This window comes from Agelaius phoeniceus, chromosome 1 (genome assembly GCF_051311805.1).
Source record: "Agelaius phoeniceus isolate bAgePho1 chromosome 1, bAgePho1.hap1, whole genome shotgun sequence".
NCBI lineage: Eukaryota > Metazoa > Chordata > Aves > Passeriformes > Icteridae > Agelaius > Agelaius phoeniceus.
In genome coordinates, this window is record NC_135265.1 from 150,030,531 (window position 1) to 150,054,782 (window position 24,252).

The 24,252-nt window shown below is 42.6% G+C and overlaps 1 protein-coding gene across 1 annotated transcript in view; it reads right to left on the reverse strand.

The window, feature by feature from the left end:
* Positions 1–1,418: 1,418 nt before the first annotated feature.
* KCNK9 (potassium two pore domain channel subfamily K member 9) overlaps positions 1,419–24,252 on the reverse strand; it is a 92,863-nt gene continuing 70,029 nt past the window's right edge. Inside the window, exon 2 of the mRNA XM_054640175.2 lies at positions 1,419–2,731. Coding sequence (XP_054496150.1) covers positions 1,890–2,731 — 842 coding nt within the window. The 3' untranslated portion in view covers positions 1,419–1,889. The remainder of the gene's footprint in view (positions 2,732–24,252) is intronic.

The window sequence follows — 24,252 nt, forward strand, 5'->3', positions numbered from 1 at the left end:
AATTTAAAGCCAAGGAGAAGACAACAGAGGAGGAATGACACTCCTTATTTCTCCCTATTAATGCTCTTTATAAATGTCTCTTTGAGAGGGTATCAACATCCATGAGCACACAGAGCTCAGAGCTGGGCACACACCATCTAGTTTTAAGGGTAAAAAAAGGATTATTGCTTTTACACTGAGAGCACAGAATGGTAGAATCAGCAGGAGGTGATTAGTGCCAAAAAGAAATGGGTTTTATATGGCAAATTAACACAGAAAGCGATTTAAAAGATAGAATTAAATCAGAGACAAAGGTGCAGGTTCATAAAACCCCCAGTCCTACCCTTGTAAAATCAAAGATAAATCTCCAAAAGCACTAAATCCCATGTAATCACTGAAAATTCCTATTCTGTTAAAAGGGAGCTGGATTAGGCCTCTAATTAAGTTCTGTAAAGTCTGTTTGGTCCGGATGAACAACTGAGAGATGGACAATGTCCAAGGAACAACTCTATGACATGGTCTCAACATCCTCCACTACAACTTGCCAACACAACTGCTCCTGCTGTTACCCTTCAAACACTGGAGTAAAGCTATTTTTGCCTGTTACTGCTAAATGCATTTTGCCTTTGCCTAGCAAAAAAAGCAATATCACATCTAATCTCACAAGTTCCCAGTGAGCCAAACACAAGATACTGTCCCTTGAATTCTTCCTGAGACCAACAAAGGCTTTCCATTATTTACAAATCAAAAGCATTTAGAGACAATCATCTTTATTTTTTTTTATTTAAAACAAGGAATGCCCTGTCACTATTATATAAGAAAAAATATACATCCTCCTATTTATACCCATCTCAACCAAGCATTCCAAAGAATAGAAAATCCTATTCATGCAGGTAAGTGCTGCATAAAATAATAATAATAATAATAATAATAATAATAATAATAATAATAATAATAATAATAATAATAATAATAATAATAATAATAATAATAATAATTTATAAATAAAATTAAAATAACAAAATACACTCTCCTGTTCCAACAATTTTTCCAATTTGTCCTAGGAATTCTATTTTCAAATTGTTGGAACAGTTGAAAATTATAAAATTAAATATAGTTAAATTAATATGATTATTTGCTTTTGATTATTAATTCCATTGCTAGTTTTTCTTGTGTTTTTATTATGCATACCAGTTTTACAAAGTGCATGCTTTATTTTTTTTTTTTTTAATTTTGAACTGGCAAGCTAAAATGATCCATCTTCTCCTGCCTTTTTTTTTTTAATGTTAATACAATCTAAAATCTAGCATTAAAAAATTTACCATGATACACCTGGTATATTGACTGCTTATGGCGCATGCTTCTCTTGGCAAAAAAAAGAAAACCAAAACAAATTGGCTCCCCTCCCACCCTCCCCATTCCTTTTGGAAGCAATCTAAAAAAGCAGGCTGGAACACAACTGCTTCAAGGGCAAAAGAAAAAATAATACCTGATGCTTTAATTTTTGTCACATGGCACTGGTTGTGGAATTGCACACGCGCACACACACGCACACGCACCCGGCACTCACACAGGCACACGCACGCACACTGCAACCTGCTCGTGAGGAAAAAAGTTTGTTAGGTCAGGAGTGCCACTGGCACATGAAGGCTCCCAGCTGTGTGTGCAACTTTGGATTTGGTACCCACTTCACGTCACCTTGAATCCTCTGACATCCACCAAGGGGGTAATGTAAGGCATACTTTGCTGGAACAGTAATAATCCATGCTTCATGCTCAAGAGCTGAGTCTCAGAGGAGGACTGGCTTGCTCTACTCCCTTTGGCCTCGCTCCGTCTCACTCAAGGAACAGAAAAACCCAAAACAACAAAGAACTGGGAAAAACAAGGAAAGCAAAATAAGACAAATCCCTTTAAATGGACTTTCGCCGTTTCATCAGCCTGTGGTTATCTGTAAAGCTGTGCAACCCAGGTGAGATGGAGCTGACAGGAGATGGGAAAAGGCTGTTTTTTAATGTGCTTGGCGAGATCTCCTCTATCTTGTAAGAGATGGAGTGAAAGTACTGGGGGTTCAGCTTCGAGCTGAACGAATTTTGGTGGGACACCACCCGGCTGGTGTACTCGTGGGACCTGTAACACATGCAGGAACAAACTGACTGGAGGTCTGTAACTTCGGCCTTGTAGCGCGGCCGGCCGTGCTGGGAGTCCTCTTGGATGTGGATAATCATGCTGTTGCGGTTCCCTGCCAGGGACGCCCGCTCCTCGGCATCCCTCCTCTCATCCTCACTGTTCATGGTCAAGAACCTGAGAACAACCAGATTTAGAAATGCCCCAATGACTGTCAACCCCACTAGAATGTACATAAAGCTAAAAGCCACGTAGAGAGGCTTCTTCTGAAGGGCCCCTTTGGTCTGCAGGGCCACATAGTCTCCAAACCCTATCGTAGTCAATGTTATAAAGCAGTAATAGTAAGCGTGGAAAAAGCTCCATTCCTCGTACTGGGAAAAGGCTGCTGCTCCAATGCAGAGTGTCCCCATGCAGGAGAAGAACCCCACAGTGACCATGTTTTCCATGGAGACCTCGGTGCTCCTCATGCCACAGCACTTTTTGATGCGTTTCAAGAGGTACTTGACGAAGGTGTTCATGCGCTCGCCCAGGCTCTGGAACATGACGAGGGTCAGAGGGATCCCCAGCACGGCGTAGAACATGCAGAAAGCCTTCCCTGCATCCGTCCCTGGGGCAGCGTGTCCATAGCCTGGAGGGGGGATGCAAACACACCACAGTCAGCAGGGCAGGGGATGGTCACGGCTCCCCCATCAAGCAAGCCACACAAATCACTCTGACATTCTATATGCCTCTGTCACAGACATGTTTTCTGAAAAATCTTTTTGCTATGACCTTTCCTCCTGAGAAGCTGGGAAGCTTCAGCTTTCTCCATATTTTGCTGCTTTGGAATGTAATTTGGAGAATTGTTTACCAGCATGTGAATCGTTCTTACTTGATGACCAATGATAGCCAGCTGTGTCAAGGCTGTGAGCAGTCACAAGATTTTATTATTCATTCCATTCTTTTCTAGCCTTCTGATGTTTCCTTTCTCCTTTCTTTACTATAGTTTTAGTATATCATTTTATTTTAATATAATATATATCATAAAATAATAAATCAGCCTTCTGAAACATGGAGTCAAGATTCTCATCTCGTCCCTCATCCTGGGGACCCTCAAACACCAGGACATGATGCCACAGCCAGATCCAAAGCTGCAGGGACCCTGAGGTCACACCATCTTCCTATATCACCTCACCCACGCCCTGTGTCTGAAGTAAACAAGGCACAGAAAAACAATGTTCATGCAGGAGTGGGAAAGGTGAAAGAATGAGCAGCCTGTTCTGCCTCAATTTTCTACCTCAACAATGTTGAGTCTCCAAAACAAGGTTATATCACATTGATTAACCGAAGAAATTTCATGTCTGTTCAGTGTCACAGGTAAGAGTGGAAATTTTGGAAATAGATGGACTTTCTCAGGGTGTTTTTGAGAGTAGTTGGTTTTACTCTGTCCCAAAACCAGAGTACAGTGATGGGATCCAAATTTTGTATCTGCTGACAGCATGGAGTTAACAACATCCACAGGCCCACCAGCCAGAGAAATTCCTTTTGAACTCTCCCATACTGAATAAGCCTTTCTCCTAGACACCTAATGAAAGTGACTCATTGCTGGAACAGCATAGAAATTTAGGGATTTAATGCCCATTCTACCTTTACTTACTGGAAGAATAAACAACCTACCATCTTGTGCCATAGTTTTACAGCTTTGACAGTTAGTATGGAAAAGGCAATTTCATCAGGATGTTAAACTAATCCAAGAATAGAGGATATACCACATTTCACAGCATAGTTTTCAGATGGTAAAATCATGGCTAATCATTCTAAATCAAACCATAAGCAGGGGGTTGTTTTGATTTTATAATTATACCTATTCAGATGACATTGCTTTAAAAAATTTTCATTTCTTACAGCTGAGATTTTAAGAGAGTGTACCAAAGTCTCCAAAATGAGATGGCTGGGACCCACTTGCCCTTTGTGTCCATTCACCATGTGGGTACCACTATTTAGAGTCCCTTTACAGTCAGTGAGAAAAACTATGTACTTCACAAGGGCAGTTCCTGTTGTGTACACAGAGATGTCTAAAACAGGTCAGTGAGTTATTCTCAGGAGACAACTATTTCTCTACAAGCATTATAATGGAAATCTTGGGACAGAACTCTGTTCAAGATTAATATACCTACATTTATGTATCTGCATGTGTTCTATGAGTCCAAACTCCTGTTGCAGTCAACAAAAATTCTATGAAAACAGGCAGCAGTGAGTTATTTCACTGACCATCCCAAGTCTGGGAAAAAGAAATGACAGTTCTGACTGCTAATTGATCATGTTCATTAGGTCCCCATTAGACTGACTAGACATCTGTTGACCACAGAAAAATTTAGACATCCACAGCACTGGCAGATAGCTACCTGTAAACAGCCAAATGAAGATATCCTAATCATGATGGTCACCTTGAGTGACTGTCTCCAATACATCTGCCTGCATTGGAGAGATATTGAGGGTTTAAATCAGTTTTCCAGAAAGAACCATCTAGCTTTATACCAGACCTCTGAGATATCAGGATACCCATAGATGGCTGGCAGATAAAGCACAGGGCATTCAGCAGACCCACACTCTTACAGATCTGAAGCTGGAGGACATGTCTGACATGAGATACCACTGAGGCAGGACCACTGAGGAGCCCTGCCCATCACCTTTAGACTCAGGTCATGGACCTGCTGCTCTGAGTTTGTCTAATTATTTTTCTAACCCTTGACATTGCACACCTCCTCAGTCTCCTGTGGCAACAAATTCCAGAAGTTCACTATCTGCTATGTAGAAAAGGTACATTTTAATTTCAAGGATATCTCCTTGTTTCAGCTAGAACACCTTAGTTGCAGAATTGAAGTTCTAAATCTTCCTTATCTACCACCTTCATGTTTTCAGCTAAACTCAGCTTTATCTCTGCTCTCAGCTTTTTCCTGTCTAAACTGAATCCACAGCCCTTTTAACTCATATAGCAGAAGTCACATTTCCTTGATCATTTCTGTGTCCTTCTCTGGACCTTCTGTAGCTCTGCCAAACCAGTGCTGAGGTGCAGAACCCAGAATTCTGCCTTCCTCTCAGGATGGGGCTGCATCTCAAGAGTCTGCACTTTTACTAGAACTAGAATACAAACACCAGGCAACCTTCAAAATGTAAAGCGAGAGTAGACAAGGAAAATAAAACAAGAAAACCAGCAAGAATACCTTTCAAAAAGCAACAGGTTTATTCTTTAGGTCAGTTGGTATTTGGTGATGGTTGGGTTGTAAAAACCACTTTAGAAAAGAAGCACAAAACTCAAAACAGGAGGTTCTTTTCCAGGTTATAGAGGAAAGAGATTCACCTGTTGTATTGAGCCAGGTAGTCTGTTCATCATAAAAAGCAGTTTCCAAATTACCTGGAAAAGGAAGTGTCTTCAGCAGATTGATGCTGGGTTAGTTCCACCTGACTGTCCCTCAATAAAGGCTGTAATTGCCTCTCATTACTAAGATCAGCTTTTGAACTACAGGGGTGTTAATTAAACCAGGGACGTCTTCCTATTTTATAGCTTTAGTTACAGATGATAAAGAGAAGGAAAGCTTCAGAAAATGTGATTTTCCAGATGGTTGCAGAAATGGCAGTTGGTGGAAACAACTTTTACTTTGGGTTCTAAAAAAAATATTTGGGGTGAAAAAAAGTTTATTTTGATCTCACTATATCCTTCCCATTAAATATATCCCCAAGAAACAGTTTAGGGACATAATAAAACATTAATATTTTGTGCTTGCATGTTATCTCACAGTTGAATTTCTAAGATTTTTCACAGATTTTGTAATTATTTTTCCTATAAGATACAAATATATCCATATCCCTGTTTTACAGATAGGAAACACAGACACCAGCAGGCTTTAGTTTCCCTCCAATTCACATATGTAGATAGTAAATCCAGAAATGTTGACATCTACTCCTCCCCCAAGTCATACTCATGTTCCCCAATATCAGATAAATGTCTCTTGCTGTATTTTCACCATGAATCTGGGGTAAAGAAAGAACTTTATTCATGAAGCTGGAATAAGACTCTACAAATAGATTAATGTACAGAGGATTAGAGACACATATTTATCCTATACAATATGGCTTTAAGGAATTGCCATTGTCTTAAACACTCTGAAATGAGGGATGTGAAAAATACCCCAAAGACAGACCTAACTCTCCATTACCTAAGCATTGCAGAATCTATCCAGCACTGTACAGAGTAATACACGGAAAGCAAACTGCAGCAGTGCATGTTCTCTGAAATTCAGTATTTTTCAAATCTAAAACAAACCATTGCCTTCTTAACACCAGAGACTGCCTCTGGAAAAAGGGGAAGGTGAATAATTGCCAGAGGAAGAGTGGCACAAAGGAGCAGTAATGCTGGGAAAGGACACAGGTCACAGAGTCAGTCTCCAGGTAGTTGGGTTTTACTTGCATCAAGGAAAGGCAGAAGTGGAAGCAACTGCCTTGGTAGAAGACTCCATCTACCAAAATTCTTCCTGATTTCCTCTACACAAATGTCATTGCCCTTTAGCAGAGTATAAAGAGATGACTTTGTGTGATCATTAAGAAACGCAAGGCTTAAAGAAAACCAGAAGCATTAATGATGGCATCAGGGCTTCTGTGGTGAAGAAGAAATATCAAACAGAAGACTTTAGTACTGGGTACAGGAAATGCATCTCATAGTAAGCCACAGGGCTAAGAGTGAGAAAGGTATAGAAGGAGGTCTGCACTGGACCACACCTAAACAAACACTGCCCATCCTACTCTAGTATAGCAACTGCTTTGCTGAGGTACCCCAACACAGCAAAGTGACCACAGCAGGCAGCTTTGTCTGGTGTTTAATTAGATGTCATTTGAGTGATCAAGGAAAGTCTAAATAACTCTCACTCTGATTAGAAGCAATGTCATTAGGAGTCTCCCTCACTTTCAAACCCCCTCCCAGCTGCTTAGGCTTTCAAGACAGAGTTCATCTGGGCTGGCACCAAGAAGAATAGCTTGGCACAGAGAAATGTCATGTTTCAGTGTCACTTCTGGACTGTGAAGCACCAATACACCACAAAATCCACCTCCTCCCAGTCATGGAACAGCTGGGCTACAGACACCAAGCAGAACTGCAGGAAGCTGTAGGCAAGGGAAGAAAAGAATCACACTTTAAAGGGTAGCTCCAAATCAGTACTCTGTTGGGGTCTTCCCAGTCTTTGGTTTTTCCAGGCCTTGTCCATTCTCTGATGAAAAACTCTCAAAGAACATGTGCACCTACATGTAATTCTAGAAGAAAAAAAGAATTCTATTTTGTTGTTTGCCAGAGTGTAGCTATAAAGGTCTGAAGAAAAACCATTTAGAGCCTTCTTCAACACTTATTTTTCTATGGTGCATTTTAGAAGACACACAGAGAGAAAATATTCATTACAATCTCTATGAGGTCCAGCTGGGGAACACCCCAGTATATTTCTCTGGGTTGTAAAGAGACATTGTCCTGGTGTACCAGCCCACAAGCAGAACCTGCAGAGGAACTCTGTGCACACCTACCCTGAATCCAACAGTGACCACAAGCAGATGGCTGAGGAAGAGCAGCATAGGAATGCTACAATGTGAGTTTTCCCCAAAAATTCATGTATCAGCTTCATTATTTGGTGCTCAAGGATTTCTTAAGCCAGTTTTTGCTGAGTTTAGTAACACAAAATGCATTTCTCTTCCATGAGCTTGGGCATTGTCCCTTCCATGTCTTTGACATCCTGTGGCAAGAAGGTTCATAGAACAACCATCTGTTCTCTAAAAAAATTCCCATTGCTCCTTTACTTCCCTTTCATTACTATCATTTGATGGCAATGGTATGTCCTCCTATTTGGAAGAGACCAGGAACAATCATTCCCCATTCCCCTTCTTTGTGTCACTCATGACTTTATAGCCCTTTTATCTCCAAAAATGCCATGTTGCATTCAGGCCCCAAGCAAGTACCTCTGCCACTTTGCAGCCCCATGTGGACAGAGCAGCTTGCTGAGATCTACATCAGTGATTTCTGCACCACACTCAGCTGCAGGGTACAAACAGGTCTGTAACATCTGTCCTGTCCTCCAAAACAAATTCCTTGAAATAACGCTTTGCTTTTAGGGCAAAAAGAATCTTAAACAAATTCATGCTATTGTAATGATACAGACTGCTCAGAATAAGTAAATCCATAACAAAAAGAAAACATTATGGGAAAAAATCCTGCATATATTCAGTGTGTTGCATCTACATAGTAGCCATTCCAACACTGCAAGGCAGCTTCTACTCTAGCAAACTAAACTGGGCTCAAGTTCTGCCAGGTGAGCATTAGGTTACATATGAGGGAAAAAAAATAATGAAAAGGAATGTAAAGCATTGGAACAGATTGCCCAGGGAAGCAGTGGAGTGTTCAGAAAACCTGAGAATTTGGCACTTGAGCACATGGTTTAATGGTAAACATAGTACTGGTGCTGGGTTGACCATTGGACTTGATCTTAAACAGCTTTTACAATCTTAACAATTCTGTGATTCTGAGGATGAATTCCACCACCAGCCCATGATGTGCACTCTCTGCCATCAGCCCAGCCCATTATGGCTTCCCCTGGAATAACCAGCACTGTCCTGGGCAAAGTCCATGCCTGCTCTACACATGGAGGTAACACTGGCCAGGGTCCCCTGGAACCAAGCACCCTCCTGGTGCATTACATGTGTTTATCTATTTCTGGCACTCAGGGTGACATCTCTGTTGGCCTCTGTGTCCCACAAAACACAGGTCCTGCCTGACTTAGTAGCATAGATAGGGCCTGCATTGGTTTTCTGAGTGTTTTTCTGCATTGAGCTCTGTCAGAGATTGAGAGAGGTTTGTCTCTAGATGCGCATTGGTACCAGGCCAAGTACATGGCCAGTGTTAAAAAATAAAACCTGTGGCAGTGGTGAGTTAGTTATAGGTTGTGCTCAGGCCAGAGTGTGTCTGCAGAGCAGCTGAGCCTCATTCACATTTACATTCAGTGTGCAACAAGTCTTGGATGTCTTGAATCTCAAAGCAATGCTCTACATTATTCATGAGGGATGCTCTATTTCTCTTAGGAGGAGGTTTCTCCCCTCATTCATCTACACATCATTCATCCCCATGATGGGCATCTGGGCCAGGAAAGGAATTAACTTCTCCATCCCTGTGACTCAAACCCTTCTTACTCATGCTGGCAGCAGCCCAGGCCAGGAGATAATGAAGAGAGGATAATGGCACCTGTTCTTCAGATGGGCAAGTGTAATTCAGATTAAAACATCTTCCTGATGTCACACACTTCACTTCAGAGGTTCATCTACGTCAGAGGAACCGCCACAAGAATCAGGCTGTGTCTGCTGGATTTGCTGCTCATGCTTTCAGCTTTCAGCAGAGAGAAGAGACAACGTGGCCTTTGTGGTGCAGATGAAATAGATTTTCAGGAGGGATCAGAGAGATACTTTATCTAGCTAACTGGTAGTAACTCATTCACCAGGACAAAGACTTTCTCCTGTAAGGTAATCAAGAACTGCTGTTACCTGGATGAGAGCTGCTGTGCAGCTACACCACCCTCCTGGCACATGGGCTCTGCTCACTGCTCCCTCTTCTCTCTCCCACATCTGGCCTCTCCCTGAATCCTGGGAATCCACAAAATTAGAGGGTTTTGGGAAAGCTGCAAGATGCAGGCCTCAGATACAGCAGAACTGTGAGTAGAACTAAAGCAGCAGCTATAAGATAGGTCAGCAAAAAAGGTATTTAAACAGTAGAAAAGCAAGGGCAAATAGAACAATGGTCTGTGTATTAACGCTTGTCTGAATAGCTTTCTAAGCTACAGAAAGTTTACCTAGCAAGATATTAAGAAGGTTAAACCTTAATAATGGAGCTCTGTGCATTGTGTTTTAAGGCTTATAAGTATTGTATTCGAAATAAGCAAGCATTGTTTTAACCAAAGCTACGTGTGCTTATGGTGACTGGACAGAACTACTGTCAATGTGCTTTTGCTTTGTGTGATTGGTCAAGAAGCTTATAAAGTAAGTTGTAACATTAAGTTTTTTGGTCTGCTGCCTAGAATGTGAGCTGCTGGCATCTTCCCATTGTCATAATCATGTAATGAGACTGATGCTGAAAAATAAAACAGCTCGAGGTGCTTTCAGCAGCAGCCCCACCCCGTTTGTGTCTGTAAACAGCCGGTGCCACCTTTCTCCTCAAACATCTCCAGGACCTCTTTGTTCTTTCATTCCCTTGTCAGTTGGTCTCACTGTAGACTTCAGCTGAGCAATCTCTCTTAGTTTTGCACATCCCCTTCCATCCTCAAAGACACCCTCCCCTTCCATGCTCAAAAGACAGTCTCTGATGTCAGGATAAAGCATGGCACACGTCTCCCTACAGGAACACACAGCAATATGTGAAAATATCATCTCCTGGACATCACAGGAGAGGAAAAAGAATCTGACATGACCACATGCAACCTCAAATCCTAAATCCTTCAACAAGCTTGGCATGGCCTCTCATCCTGGCCCATCCCTGGTCTGTTACAATTGTATATAATTGTCCTTGCCTGTCCTGGCTGCAGAAGTAAGGTCACACCACCTTGGAGATTGCACTCACTGCTTTGTTTTACATCAAACCTGCAGAAGATCTCCTGTTCTGGGTGAAAGGGATGGAACAGGCTTCCACTGATTTTTTTCTCCCCACCATAAGGAGAGACTTGTTTTCTTCTTGATCTTGAAATCAAACTTCCAAGATGTTCAGGGAAAACAGCTTCAAAATCACTCTGATGGGAGAGGCAGGCACAGGCAACATGCAGCAAGAAAATGAGGAGGAAAATGAAGAAACAGCTTCTCTCTGTGATCTCTGGGATCTGCTGAGCAGCAGGTGAAGACAACCAAAGCCAGTCTTGAAGGTGGGAAAGCCACTCATGCACATTGTGAGGTGGGGCAGACAAGAGTTTGGCCTCAGGAGCTGCTTCTGCAGCAGTGGCTCCTGTGAGCTCACCTGGGGTGCTGAATCTGCTGCCTGTCAGCACAGCCAGCAGCAGACCTGAAGGACTCATCCAAAACTGATAAGACTGATAACTACTCACTCATTCCTCTGCCACATCTCCTCACTCCCTCTACTATCCTGGTCTGCAGCCATCCCACATTATCTCCTTCCTTATGGAACCTGAACCTCCTGCTCTGCAGCATTAGTGGTAGCAATTTTTCCCCATAGCTTCTCTTGCAGCCACACCAAGTTGCAGTAAATATCAGCATGGTGGATGCTCTGCATCACCCCAAATGCCTGTTGGCATCAGCCCCCAGCCCCGACCATTACCAGATGTGGCTAAACCATGCTCCATTGGAAGGTTCAACTATAGGAAAAGTACCAAGAGTGCTTGGCCAACTGCTTAAGAACACAGCCCTGAATTCTTACAGTCTCAGTGGAGCAGGAGCTGAAGCTAAAAACTGTAACAGAATTTTGGGCAGTCCTCTTGATTGTGGACCTTGGGAAGACAGTAATATTTCTCACACTGACTGAAATTACAGGGATCCAAAGGCAGAAATGTAGTGAAACACGGCCATGGTCATTTCTGATTCAGGGTAGGACTTCTGGTTTGGCTGGTTTCAGCTGGAGATCACACGCAATACAGTCAGGTGTTCTCTGTAAGAAGTCAACCCTCTTGAAGAGATTTGCTTTGGATTCTCAAAGGATCAAGGCAAATAATGTGTCCCAGTCCCTGCAAGGGTCTCAGTAAGGTCATGTTCATGAGACACTTTGGAGAAATGTGTTTCAGAGGTGCTTAGGCTTCATTTCCCTCCTCGTTCCCTGCCTGGACTCCACCCCTAGCATGTATGTCTCCTCTTCCCTGCTGGATGCCTCCCTGGGGAGCTGAGGACACAAATCCAGTCAGTTCCTTGGGGTAGAGCAGTTGGAGGTGCTGCTTATTCAGCACCCCTCCTGCCAGAGACTGGGACCCAGGTAGTTTCAACATTCCCCCAGGTGGAAAGACCTGGGGACTTCTTTGCCTCCCCTGGAAAAGATCTTGTATTCCTCCTGGATTTAGACCCCAGCAGGACACAGCTCCTCTCCTTTGAGAGCTATTGTTTCTGCATAATGCAAAAACACAGATTTGGTCACATTTGGGCCTTTCAAACACCCACTGGGTTATGGCAGTAAGGAATAGGTTTATGGGTTTAAACCAAGGCTTAAAAAACTTTCATTTTTCTAATTAGTTCAGTGTTTTTCTCATTTCTTGGTAAGGATGAGCCATCTATATCCATATCTCTGCCCATCTGTTTTTCCTCCACGATAACTTTGAAGCTGCTCACCAATTTCCACCACTTAGAAGAAACTGTAATGTGAACTTGATAGTGATCTGTTCTGCTGGGCCTGCCATCTGGTCAATCTGTGAATACACATAAAAGGGCCTAAAAACCAACACACCCAGAGTGCAGGCTCAGCTGCAGCTGGGATCAGCTCCTTCTCTGGCCAGTTACTGCAAACAAACAGAGCTGGAGGTCCTGCAAGGTGGGGTGAGAGTAGAGGCAGGGGAGAGAACTGCAGGAATAAAATGCCTCCATCACCTTATAAAACAGCCTGTGATGGAAATCTGCCTGCAAGGATGAAGATGCAAGTCAGAGTTCAAGAGAACTGGGGATGTTTTTGAGTTCACAGGCAACCAGGCTTGACTACTGCTGCTCATCAAGGAACATCTTGTTTCTAGCAAAAGACAAAATTTGGAAGATGTTGCTTTTAAAAAAAAAAAACCCAAATATTTGAGACATCTGTGTTTACTTGTGTTTGTTATTGTTTTACCTTTGAATGTGACTATTTCCCAATTTTTTTTCTGTTTAAAATTTACACTATAAAGGGTTTACTAAAAAAGTAAATAAGAGAAAGTGGGAAACTTCAAATGGCCCCATGAAATCACAATCTTCTTGCTCATCTATCTGACACAGACGATCTGATTATCTCAATCCTCCTCTGGTTGAACTTAGCTTCTATTTTTACTGCTTAGATAGGAGATGTCTTCAGTCCCTGGCAATTCTTTTGAATAAGAGCAGCTGAGGTAATTTCCACCTGGTTTACCACCTCCCAAGAAACCAAGGATGCCAACACTCACCAGTTCATTTTGTAACAGATAGAACAATATCTCAGCTCATCCTCAAAATTTCCTCTGCTTCAGAGAAGAGGCTGGGAAGAGAGGAGAGGTTCCTCTCCAGCTCTGTGAGGAGACCACCATTTAAGCAGCAGTGATTCTGGTGTACCAGATTTGTGTCTGGTGTACCATTCCTGACTCCTCCCAAAACCAACAGCAGCTCTGCACTGGATTTCCAGCTGGGCAGCAGTTGACAGCTGACTTCTGAGTCAGTATTTTCCCATGAGCTCTATTTTTGACTGTCCCTGCACTCTTTTCCTCCCCTTCCTCCTCTCTGCTTGGTTCTCTGAATCAATCCGAGGACTGACCTGAGGCTCACATCATATCCAGTCCCAAGACAAATCATGCCCAGAACAAGTTCTCAATCTGAAGAGAATCATTGCAACCACTAGGAAAAGACTTTATCAGGTCATGTTATCCATTCCCAGGGGATGGCATATGATTGTTCCTTACAATATATTCTCCAGGGCTTTGTCCAGTTTTGTTTAAATGATTGAAATAACAGGGTTTCTGCTCTCTCCCTTAGGAAATTGTTGCCCTGTCCAGTAGATCCAGCTATTAGGAAGTTCTTTTTTGATACACAGCCTGTACTTTTCTTCTTCTATGCTGCCTTTTATGACATTGATCTTTTGTAGCCCTCAATCCAACACCCCCATTTCTCTCCCTCACTGCTCACCCCTTTACACTTCTTGGAGATAGTCACAGCTTCATTCCTTAGTAAATATTAGTTATAAACAGAGCTCTTGGAGGCAGAGTCCTGCAGCAAGAAAGACAAGAGGCATTCTACAACATATACATGTATATATACAATTCAGATTTTTTCTCTTTAGAAGGAGCTCCTTATATGATCACTTATATTGTACTTGTCTGTGACCACTCTTGCTCTTCAAAAATTTCAGGATCTTTGCTAGAGCTGTGTGCAGCCTTTCTAGCTGCAGAACTGTGGTGTCAGGGTTATCAGTTCCCTGGACTGCAAAATATTTTCCTTTTTGCATAAGTAGATGTGACTGACCATCACTGTAGCTTTATGTCCTCACTGCATAGCAAACTTTACTTGATGCTGTCATTTCTTTACATCACAAAAGGCTTTTTGCACTCCATGGATGTGATTGCAATAAGCACTTTTTCCTTATTCACCTATATAGATTGACTTATTGGGCAATTTTAATAGTTTTCTGTAACTGATTTTGGTTGCTCTCAGTTTATTGGCAATGACCTGAGTCTTCCCCATGAGGGGGGAAGATGAAGGACTCACCAACTGCAGAGCTGGGACTCTGAGGGATCAGGGGGAAATACATCAGGAATAAGTACAAAGAATCATATCTTAACAAAAGACCAAAAATTAATTGAGTTTCTTCTATGTTGTGATAATAAAAAAGAAGCATGAGAAACTTGTGTATAGTATTTGCAGGGATCCCCGTGGCAGGGAGGAATGATGAGGAGGACTCCATCTTATCAGAAGGCTAATTAATTACTTTATTATACTATATTATTCTATACTATATTACACTCTATTACAATACATGTAAAGTGAATCTGCCAAGCATTCAACTCTGCACACACTGCCCAGAATCTCATCACTGTCAGCTGACAGTCCTGACACACACACACACTCTTGGCCCTGATAGGCCAAGGAAACAAAACACCATCACTTTGGGTGAACAATCTCCATATTGCATTTTACTCTGGCACAACACAGGAGCAGCAAATGAGATAAGAATTGTTTTTCCTTTCTCTGAGGTTCAGAGGATGTGAATCTCAGAAATATTTTTGGGGAAAATTGTGGCTTGCTTTTCTCTGTGAAGAGAAATGTGGCTACACTTCTGATTCCACTTTATTCAAAGAATTAGTTATTTTATGAGAATTAGAATTAATTATAAGAATTAGTTATGCCAGGCCTGAGTCTTTGCAGGGTTAACAGGATCCTGCTCTCAGCTCTCAGTCTGACACTGCCAGGACTTGAGAAGCTGTTTCTGAACAAAAACCCTGTAAAACAAACATTACCAAAGGCCAGCTCAGAGCAGTGACTGAGCCCATTAATGACGTAGCACCCACGTCCTCTGAAGCTCTGATGTCACTGTCCAGTGCAGCTCACAGAGTAATGCTCATAAATCCATGTGACATCAAATGCTGCCAGGTCTGGCAAAGCACAGCACACCCAGCAAGAGACAGGGGGTGACACTCAGGAAAGTGGTTCAGATGTGTTTGCACTGAAGTAAAAACTTGCATTTTTCCTTCTACAACTTTCCCCTTTGTGCAGCTAAGGGACACACAAGAGCACAGACAACTTGCCATGAGTTTGCTCATGGATCTGTTTCAATTTTGTGCTGTTTCTACTGCAGATTTTTCCCATGTGGAAGATAAAAAGAGTATTTTTCCAACTTTAAAAAATATATTAATAGATCCACTGTATTTTAAGCAGATTCTCCTTTCTGCTGTTGAGAAACCAGGACTTTCCCCATCCTAAAGGGAAGCTAAAGGGAGGGTTAGTTATTCCCACTGTGCTTAGGTTCAGTCCCTGCTAGAAAAACATGCCAGCAAATCAATTTAGAGACACAACTTTGTCTAGATCAGAGCTTTCTCTGTTTTAGTCAAACTTACACAGATACAAAATCATTTCTTCAAGGGAAGTCTCTGTGTCAGCAGGTGAACAGCCAAGTCTGAAAGAATCAAAAATTCTTCTTCGCTCTCCTTTGCTTGTGATTCTCTGTCCCTTAATGACCACAGTAAGAAATTAGCCACAATGACACAAGTTTTCCTGCTTCTAGAACTTTTCAATCATAGACTTCTTTACATCAGTTACAGCATTTATTGTACCCTTCTCTGAAGAAAAGCATCCCCAAATGTATCTTCTGAATCTGGCTGGCTGCAGTTTTGGCCAAGGCTATCTCCCCTGCAGACACTCTAATTTTGCAGCAGTTTTATTAATTGAAACCTGGCTTTAATGATCTAACAGCAAAAGTCAGTGGAATCTGTTGCAATTTCTACCATTACATCACATATCGGCTGAGCAGTGATTCTATTGGATTTAGAGACAGATTTCAGTGAAAGCACTACCTGGATTTCATTAAAATTAAAGAAAAAATAATGCTCAAATGCTTTGGGTTCAGTTTCTTTTAGAAAGGTACATGGGGTTTTTTTCTGATTTTTTTTTACTCTTGCTATTGTTCCCCCCAAAAAACCTTATGCTTGAAAATAAAAGCAGAGATGCCTCAATTATCCCCTACAAATTTTAAAGTCTGTTCTGTCAGTTATCTTTGAAAAACTGAAATAATTCAATCAAAACTTCTGTGAAGGAAGAAGTTCAATTGTGATTGAGAAAGCATTTTTGAAGCTGAAACCAAGAAAGGTAATGGAAATATATTGCCCAATGGTCCTGTCCAGCTTTCCACTGAGCCGGTTCTAACTTTGAGACACAACTGCCCTTGTACTTTAAAGACAGAAGAGCTGAGCTAAAACATGAAGGTCAAAGTTTTGCACTGTTGTTCAGCTTTGGCTATGGGAAGATTTGCTGGAATTGCTGTATCAGGGTAATCACACCAGCCTAACTCACTGGGCTGGCACTTTCAAATGAAGCAACCTCATACATTTTTCTGATAGCAACTTTGATCCCACAGAAGCAAGGACACACCAGGAGCAGAGAGACCTTGGTACCTTTCCCCAGAAACACAAAGCCAGAAGCAGTTCTCATGGGATACTGTTCCAGCCATCAGAAACTGCCCACCTAAAGTCAGGAAATTGAGCCTAAGAGATATTAAACCCAGAATTTGAGCTCACTGTGCATTGAAAAGCTCCTTCCTAAAAAAACAGAGGCACACCTCAGTTAGGGCTCCCATCTCCACTAATCAAGCTGTAAGGCTGTCCCCAAACTCACTGCTCTTACAGCTAAAAGTTTTCCTGTTTTCAATCCAGATTTGCCCAAGGTCTGATTCCTCTCATGAAAGTTTTCAGCTCAAACAGCAACCCACCCAATTTGCCTTTCCTACAGACTAATAAAGATGAGCCATATCTCACCAGCCTAGTTTGTTTGTGTGTTTTTTCCAAGGAGGAATAAACTAGTCACAGCTATTCTGTTGCATTAGACAGGGTCACTTTGATAGCATTTTGCACCTTTCCAGCTTGAATTCAATTTTCTTGGACATCAACATCCCAAATTTAGATACAGAGCCACAGAAATTCAATGCTGCATTTGTACAGACTTCAAATTTTATTTCATACAACTTTAGACAGCTCTTGTATACAGCACTGACATAAAACCTGAAGTACTGCATCTCAAACCTACCCATCCTTGGTTCATAGCTAAAAATCCATAGGATCTTATTTGGTCTTACAGTGATGAAAATAGAGTAATTTTTCTTGGTGTCTGTGAACTCACAGCACTGTAACTCAAGTGCACGTGACTTCATGGTTTAACCAGAGGCAAGCATGAGCTAAGTGAGCTAAGCTCCATGTAGCATTAAACAGATGGATGCTAAAAAGAAACTTTCCCTATACTGCAAGCATCTCTCCCATGAAATGACCCATGAAAAGCAGGATGGGGCTCATGTGTGATACCGACTCCTGAAGCTGACAGACATATCCCAATAAGTTATTCCAAAAGTGCATCTGTTCAAACTCCTCAACACATTTCCACTGCCCAGAAAATCCTTTTGCAGAGACCAATCTGAGCTCTTTCACCTCCCCTTTTACTTCTTTGTTGTTTGCAGACATCTACCTTTTCCCCACCAGCCCTGATAAGCACAGCAAGCAGAGAGATTGCAGGAGGCAGCAGAGTGAGACACCATTTAATGCACCTTACCAGGCATAATCAGAGCCATCCATCACTTCAGTTTTCTATTCCCAGCCAAAAGGAATAGTCAAACTGAGTGGGAAGAAATGGGAAGTCACTTAGAAAAACTTTGTCAAACCCCTCACTATTTATCTTCTGCTGGGTGGAAAACAATGACCTACTATATTATTTTAATATCATAACCAGTGTTTTTCATTTTATTTCATCGCTGAACTCCTCTATACAAGGTGGCTCAATAAATCAGACTGACAAAGTACTTTATGGAAGATTTCTGAGCAGTCATAAACATCATTTGCACAGTTTTTATACCTGAGAACCTCCACTGTGATCCAAGACCCTGCAGTGGCAGGGGCTATATAAATGACACATGAGATGGTCCTTAACTATTCACAATTCTGCTCTGACACACAGAATTACCATCTGCGCATTCAAACATGGATACCAGAGAGGGAGAAGGCCTAGTCATGAAGAATACAGATCAGTCTAAGAGTTTAATATCCCCCCAAAAAGGGCTTTGCAATGAGAGAATTTTTTAGTCTACTCAACACGAGAGAAAAACCACTTAGAAAGGTTATTTCATAAAATCACAGAATGGTTTGGGTGGGAAGGGACCTTAAAGATCATTCTCATTCCAATCCCCTGCCATGGTCAGGGACCTTCCACTAGATCAGGTTGCACTGGACCCCATCAAACCTGGCCTTCATCACTTCCAGGGATGGATATCCACAGCTTGTCTGGGCAGCCTCTTCCAGTGCCTTACCAGTCTCACAGTGAAAACTTTCTTACTAATATCTAATCTAACTCTAAGTTTAAAGCCACTCCCTCTTGTCCTATTTAAAACTTCTTTGACTTAAACATCCTCCAGAATTATTCCTGTTGTGATTTCAGTCTCTATTTCAGCTTCACTTGCAGGCTTTGAAGCTTTTATAAACAAGGAGCAGCACTGCTGAGGGTCTACTGGAGACCTAAACAACATAATATCCCTCCACTTGTCCCACGCATCTGCAAGGGGCCTGAATTTACAGTGGGATTTATTTATCATCTCACACTCATCACTCTGGGATTTGACCTGCAAACACATGCTGAATTTTGGACTATCTGTAAGTTTATTAGAAAAGTCTTGTGGAAGTCAAGTTTCCTCAACTGCACATTTCTGGGAATCAATATATATTATCATGTTGTGTGTTGACCTTGGCTGGCCATAAAGTTGCTTTCTCACTTCTTCTCAACAGAATAGGGGGAAAAAGTAGGATTGAAAAGTTTGTGGCTTGTGAGGACAATTTGATTGACCAACAGCTACATTCATGGGCAAAACATGCTCAGCTTGGGGAAGAGTAATTTCATTTGTTGCCATTTACTCTCTGACAAGGTCAGTGAGAAAAAAGGCAAATCCAAAAACCCCTTACCCTACTTCTTCCTTCTGCTCATTCTCGACTTCAGTCCTTCATTCTCAACTCTTCTCTCTCCTCCTCTCCTCTCCTCATTTGACACAAGGGATGGGGATTGGGGATTGGGGGTTGTGGTCAGTCCATAACACTTTGTCCCTGCCACTCCTTCTTGTTTACACTCCTGCCCTTGCCCCAGCACAGGGTCCTTCCCATGGGATATGATCCTTACCAAACTGCTCCAGCCTGGGTCCTTTCTCTGGGCTGCAATTCCTCAAGAACTGCCACAGTGTGGGTGCTTCCCACAGGGCACAGTCCTCCAGGAACAGAGTGCTCCAATGTGGGTTCCCCATGGGCCACAGCTCCTGCCAGCAAACCTGCTCCAGCATGGGCTCCTTTCCATGACATTCCTGCCAGGAATTCCTGCTCCTGTGTGTGCCTGCCAAGGGCTACAGCTTCCTTCAGGGCAAATCCTTCTGCTCCAACAGAGTCCTTCAAAGCCTTCAGGGTGGGTTATCTGCTCTGGGGTGGATCTCTGCTCCCCCATGGACATCCATGGTCTGCACCAGGGCAATCTCAGCTCTGGGACCTGGAGCACCTCCTCTCCATCCTTCTGCCTTGGCCTTGGTGTCTGCAGAGTTGCTCCTCTCTCATATTCTCACTCCTCTCTCACAGATGCTGTCTGGCATTTTTTGCCCTCTCTTATATCAAGGAGATGTCACCAGCATTGCTGATGGCTCAGCTTTGGCCATGGTGGGTTCCATGCTGGAGCTGGCTGGAGCTGACTCTGTCCAACAAGGGGAGAGCTCCCCATGTTTTCTCACAGAAGCCACCCCTGCAGCCAAAACCTTTCCACACAAACCAAATACAGACCAATAACTATTTTATAATTTGCTTGGTTGCTTGCTTGCAACTCTTGGAAGTAACAACTTCACTTTCAGACTTGCTACCTCATTCATTGACGGGTCTCAATTTGCCTTGCAAAGCCATAAACAGTTTGATAGAGTTGTTGCCAGCAGCTTCAAGTGCTCACACTGAGTCTGAAGCTGTTCCTGAATCCTGAAGACCTCTGACTCCCCAGCTGTGTAGCAGCAGCAGCAGCAGCATTAGCATTATAAACCTGGCAAGGTTTCATTTATCTCTGCAGAGGACCAGCTCTCAGCTTCAAAGAACCTGTCCCAGGGAGAAGACTCCAGTAAGCACCAGCACAGCTACTGGGTAACCAAGCTGCTTTTCTTACCAGGCAGACAAGGACTTGGCCTAAAGACAGAAGCTGAAAATTTCCTTTGAAACAACAACAGCAAAAAAGTCTTTGACTACGCTGAATCTCAAATTTCTGTACTCATTGGCCTGATTCTCCCATCAGTTCCTTTCAATTTCATTTCCACACTTCACCCATTTTGTTGGTCGTATCCATTCCTGTTCCTTGCCTGCTCCACCAATAGATCACTCCATTGCTGTTCTTGTGCCTACACCCTGCTTGTTTTCATTTGCTGTTATCACCCTTTTGGTTCTGTTTTCTTCCTCTCTGTCACCCAGTTTCTTTCATTCCCACCTGCCCCTTTTTCATTCTGCTCACCTGCCTCCAAAGGCAATGCACAATATTTAAGAGAACTCCATAACCTGTAACCACCCTATGCAACAGCTCTCCTGTGATGATAATTGCCAACTATAAACCATCAGCCTTATCTCAGCTGTCAAGCTAATTCTGGCATGGGGCATTATGAAATTAGCCCTTCTTGGCAAAGCTGCTGGCCCTTAGCTTCCACAAGAACACAATTAAATGGTATTTGTGCAGTCAAGCTACAGCAAAGCTAAGAGGAGACAGACATCAGGAAGTTATTAGATTAGGAAGTAAAACAACTACTCCTTGGTTAGATCAAGCATTCAAACACATTATATAATATTTCAAAGGCAATACAGGCAAAACAAAACCTCTCAGGCGCTTTGCCTCCTTCCCTCCCCCCTTATCTAGGCTGTGAGGAAGCACATATCATAATAGCAAATGAGGAAAGTCATTACCAGACCTCCAGATTTTGGGTTTGTTCACAAGGTTACTTGTGCCACGCTGGGTTAACTCAGTGGGGACTCCAGAGCACAGACACAGCTTGAAGTCCTTCCTAATTAAATACACACACATACACCATAATCAGAGCTCTTTCTTCACCCCAGGGCAGGATCTTTGGCTCATATAGGTCAGCAGAATGCCCTGAGGAGCTACTTTGATTTATATTGGCTAAAATTCCAGTCCCAGAGCCTCTGTGCATAAGATGATGTTTTAGAATAACTGGTGAGTGTCTGAGCTTAAAGAAGCCTTCTCACACACAGATTCACAGCCTGTGGACTGGCACTTGCATGTGCATCAGTGGTAGCTCAAGTTTTACCCTTTCATATCAGCTTTTGATTAGATGGGCAATGCTCTGAAGCTGGTGTCCACAAGCTCCATCCTGCTGGGGCAATCACCCCCTCATGCAGTGATACAGTCCAAAGGAAACAAAATCAAGCAAATTTTCTGGGCATGCCCTACTTTGTCTTCACAGATGACCCCCTAATCATTGCATTTGGCATGATTTTGGAGGAAAACAATAAAACATAAACCAGTTTCTACTCCTGTTTTTTTTCCCCCCCAGAATCTGTTACAAGGTTTGCTCAGGCAAATTAGAAAAGTTAAACAATTGCTCAGCACCTTTTAAACACCTGTGCCATGTCAAAAGTTAAGCAGTAATATCACCATCAGGGAAACAGGGATCCTAATGAGGTTCTTTAGAGGAAAGGAGGTGAGAGACATCAGCTTTAGGGTAGGATCTGCAGTCCTTTGGAGTCTGTCAAGGCCAAGTGTCCCAGGCACTCAAATCATTACACAGTGAAAACACATCCTCTGGGAACTGGGTTCAACTTCTGACAACCCACACAAGGTTTACGTGTGAATCCTGCTCAGCACAGCTCTGTTTCTCCACCCACCCACGGCCAAAGGAGCAGACAGGCTTAATTTACTGCTCTTTAAAAACAGATGCTGGCCTTCAATTTATCTCCATCAAGGGAAAAAAATCCCCAAGCTCCTCAAATGAAATGCCCTGCAGGATTTTGCCTGAGCAAATGTGAGATGGAGATTTGACAATAAAAAAGACATTTCATTTGTCTTATTAGTGGCTGACTACTGTGGAAGGTGTTCAATCAATTAGACTGATCTTGGCCTCCTGAATTATTGATAGAGAGAGCTGGATTACACTCTAAAATGCTTTTAGTTTAATTGCCCAACCCATCATTGCTTCATTTTCCTTTTCTTATGTATATAAATTCATTTTTGTTGTTGTTTTGTTATTTAACCAAAGCAGTTTGCCAGCAGCTGACTCTGGCACTTTGCTGCTGTTGGAGGGAGCAGCGGGCAGGGAAAGGTGCCAGCACCCCCAGAGACCAAGTGGGATCTGGGGGGAGAACAGTGGCTTCCCATGGTGAGAGAGACAGGCAGGGAATTCACAGGGGCTCCTCCTTCACCTCATGCCCATTTTGGGCATGTTATAACTCTTGGTCCTTTCCCATTCCTTTATCATCATACACTGGCTCCTCTTCACTTTCTGCCCACTTTCCTTCCCTTGCGTTGCATGCAGAGTCGTGGAATCACTGATCTTGGAAAAGATCAAGTCCTATCTTCAACTAAATACCATGATACCCAGTAAACTCTATCACAAAGTGACACATCTATTTGGTTTTTGAACACTTCCAGGAATGGTGACTCCACCACTTCCCTGAGCAGCCTGTTCAAGTGCTTAACCACTCTTTCAGTGAAGAAATTTATACAAATATCCAACTTGAACCTCCCCCCGATGCAACTTGAAGCAACTTCCCCTTGTCCTATCCCTGGTTGTGTGGGAAAAGAGCCCAACTCCACCGAGTCCCATCAGGAATGCAACAGAGCACAGGACTGTCTTGGCCATGGCACTATCCCCAACACCACTTGGGTGCCCAAATGGCTTTTCTTACCCCATCCTGACCATGATGGTTCTCCCCAAAATTTCTTAACTTTGCTCATTACCCCTTTCCACCCTCAATATCTTCCAGCCTCTTCTCATGCCCTATTCCTCATCAGCTCTTAGACACTGTCCTCCTTTTCCCAGGCTGTGCACATCATCTCTTGCTGAGGCACCAGGACATGAGCAGAGACAGAATCACTGTGTTCAAGAGTGCTCCATGTTTTATAGACTAAGAACAGGTTAAATGCCTTTAAAGCATGATTCCCTGCTACTCTTTTGCAGCTAATGTAAAGTAGTGAGAGAAGCACAAATGGAGTTATAAAAAACATGGAAGATTTTTCACAATGTGAGAGGAAAAAGGGAAAGGAGGATGAGAAAAGAGCAAAATGAGATGGGAAAGGGTATAAAAAAGATATGAAATGGGCAGAGAAAAGAGGGAAGAAAGAGAAAGTAGGATACAAAGAAAGAGGAAAAAAAGGGAAAGTAAGAAGGAAAGAAAAAGATGAGGGAACTTTGCCCAATAAAAATGGCAATATGCAATGTGGATACTTGGAAGAACAAGAATTCTGGGAACCAGATGTGAAAGAGTATCTTTGTGACAACAGGAACATGATATGGTCAGTATGCAGGGCTGAGGGATATGATCAGAGAGGGAAATAAAGGCAGTAACCACAAAGCTGCAGAGCAGGTGAATGACACAGGTGAATAAACCTCTATGGGTTTAAAAGATGAGACCATGCACATAACAGGATCCATCTGAATATAATTCCTTTTCCAGGAAGTCATTACAGATCTCTGCACTGGATCCAGACATGACATGAGATCTCTTGGAAACCATTTGGCAAGATAAATTCTGGGAA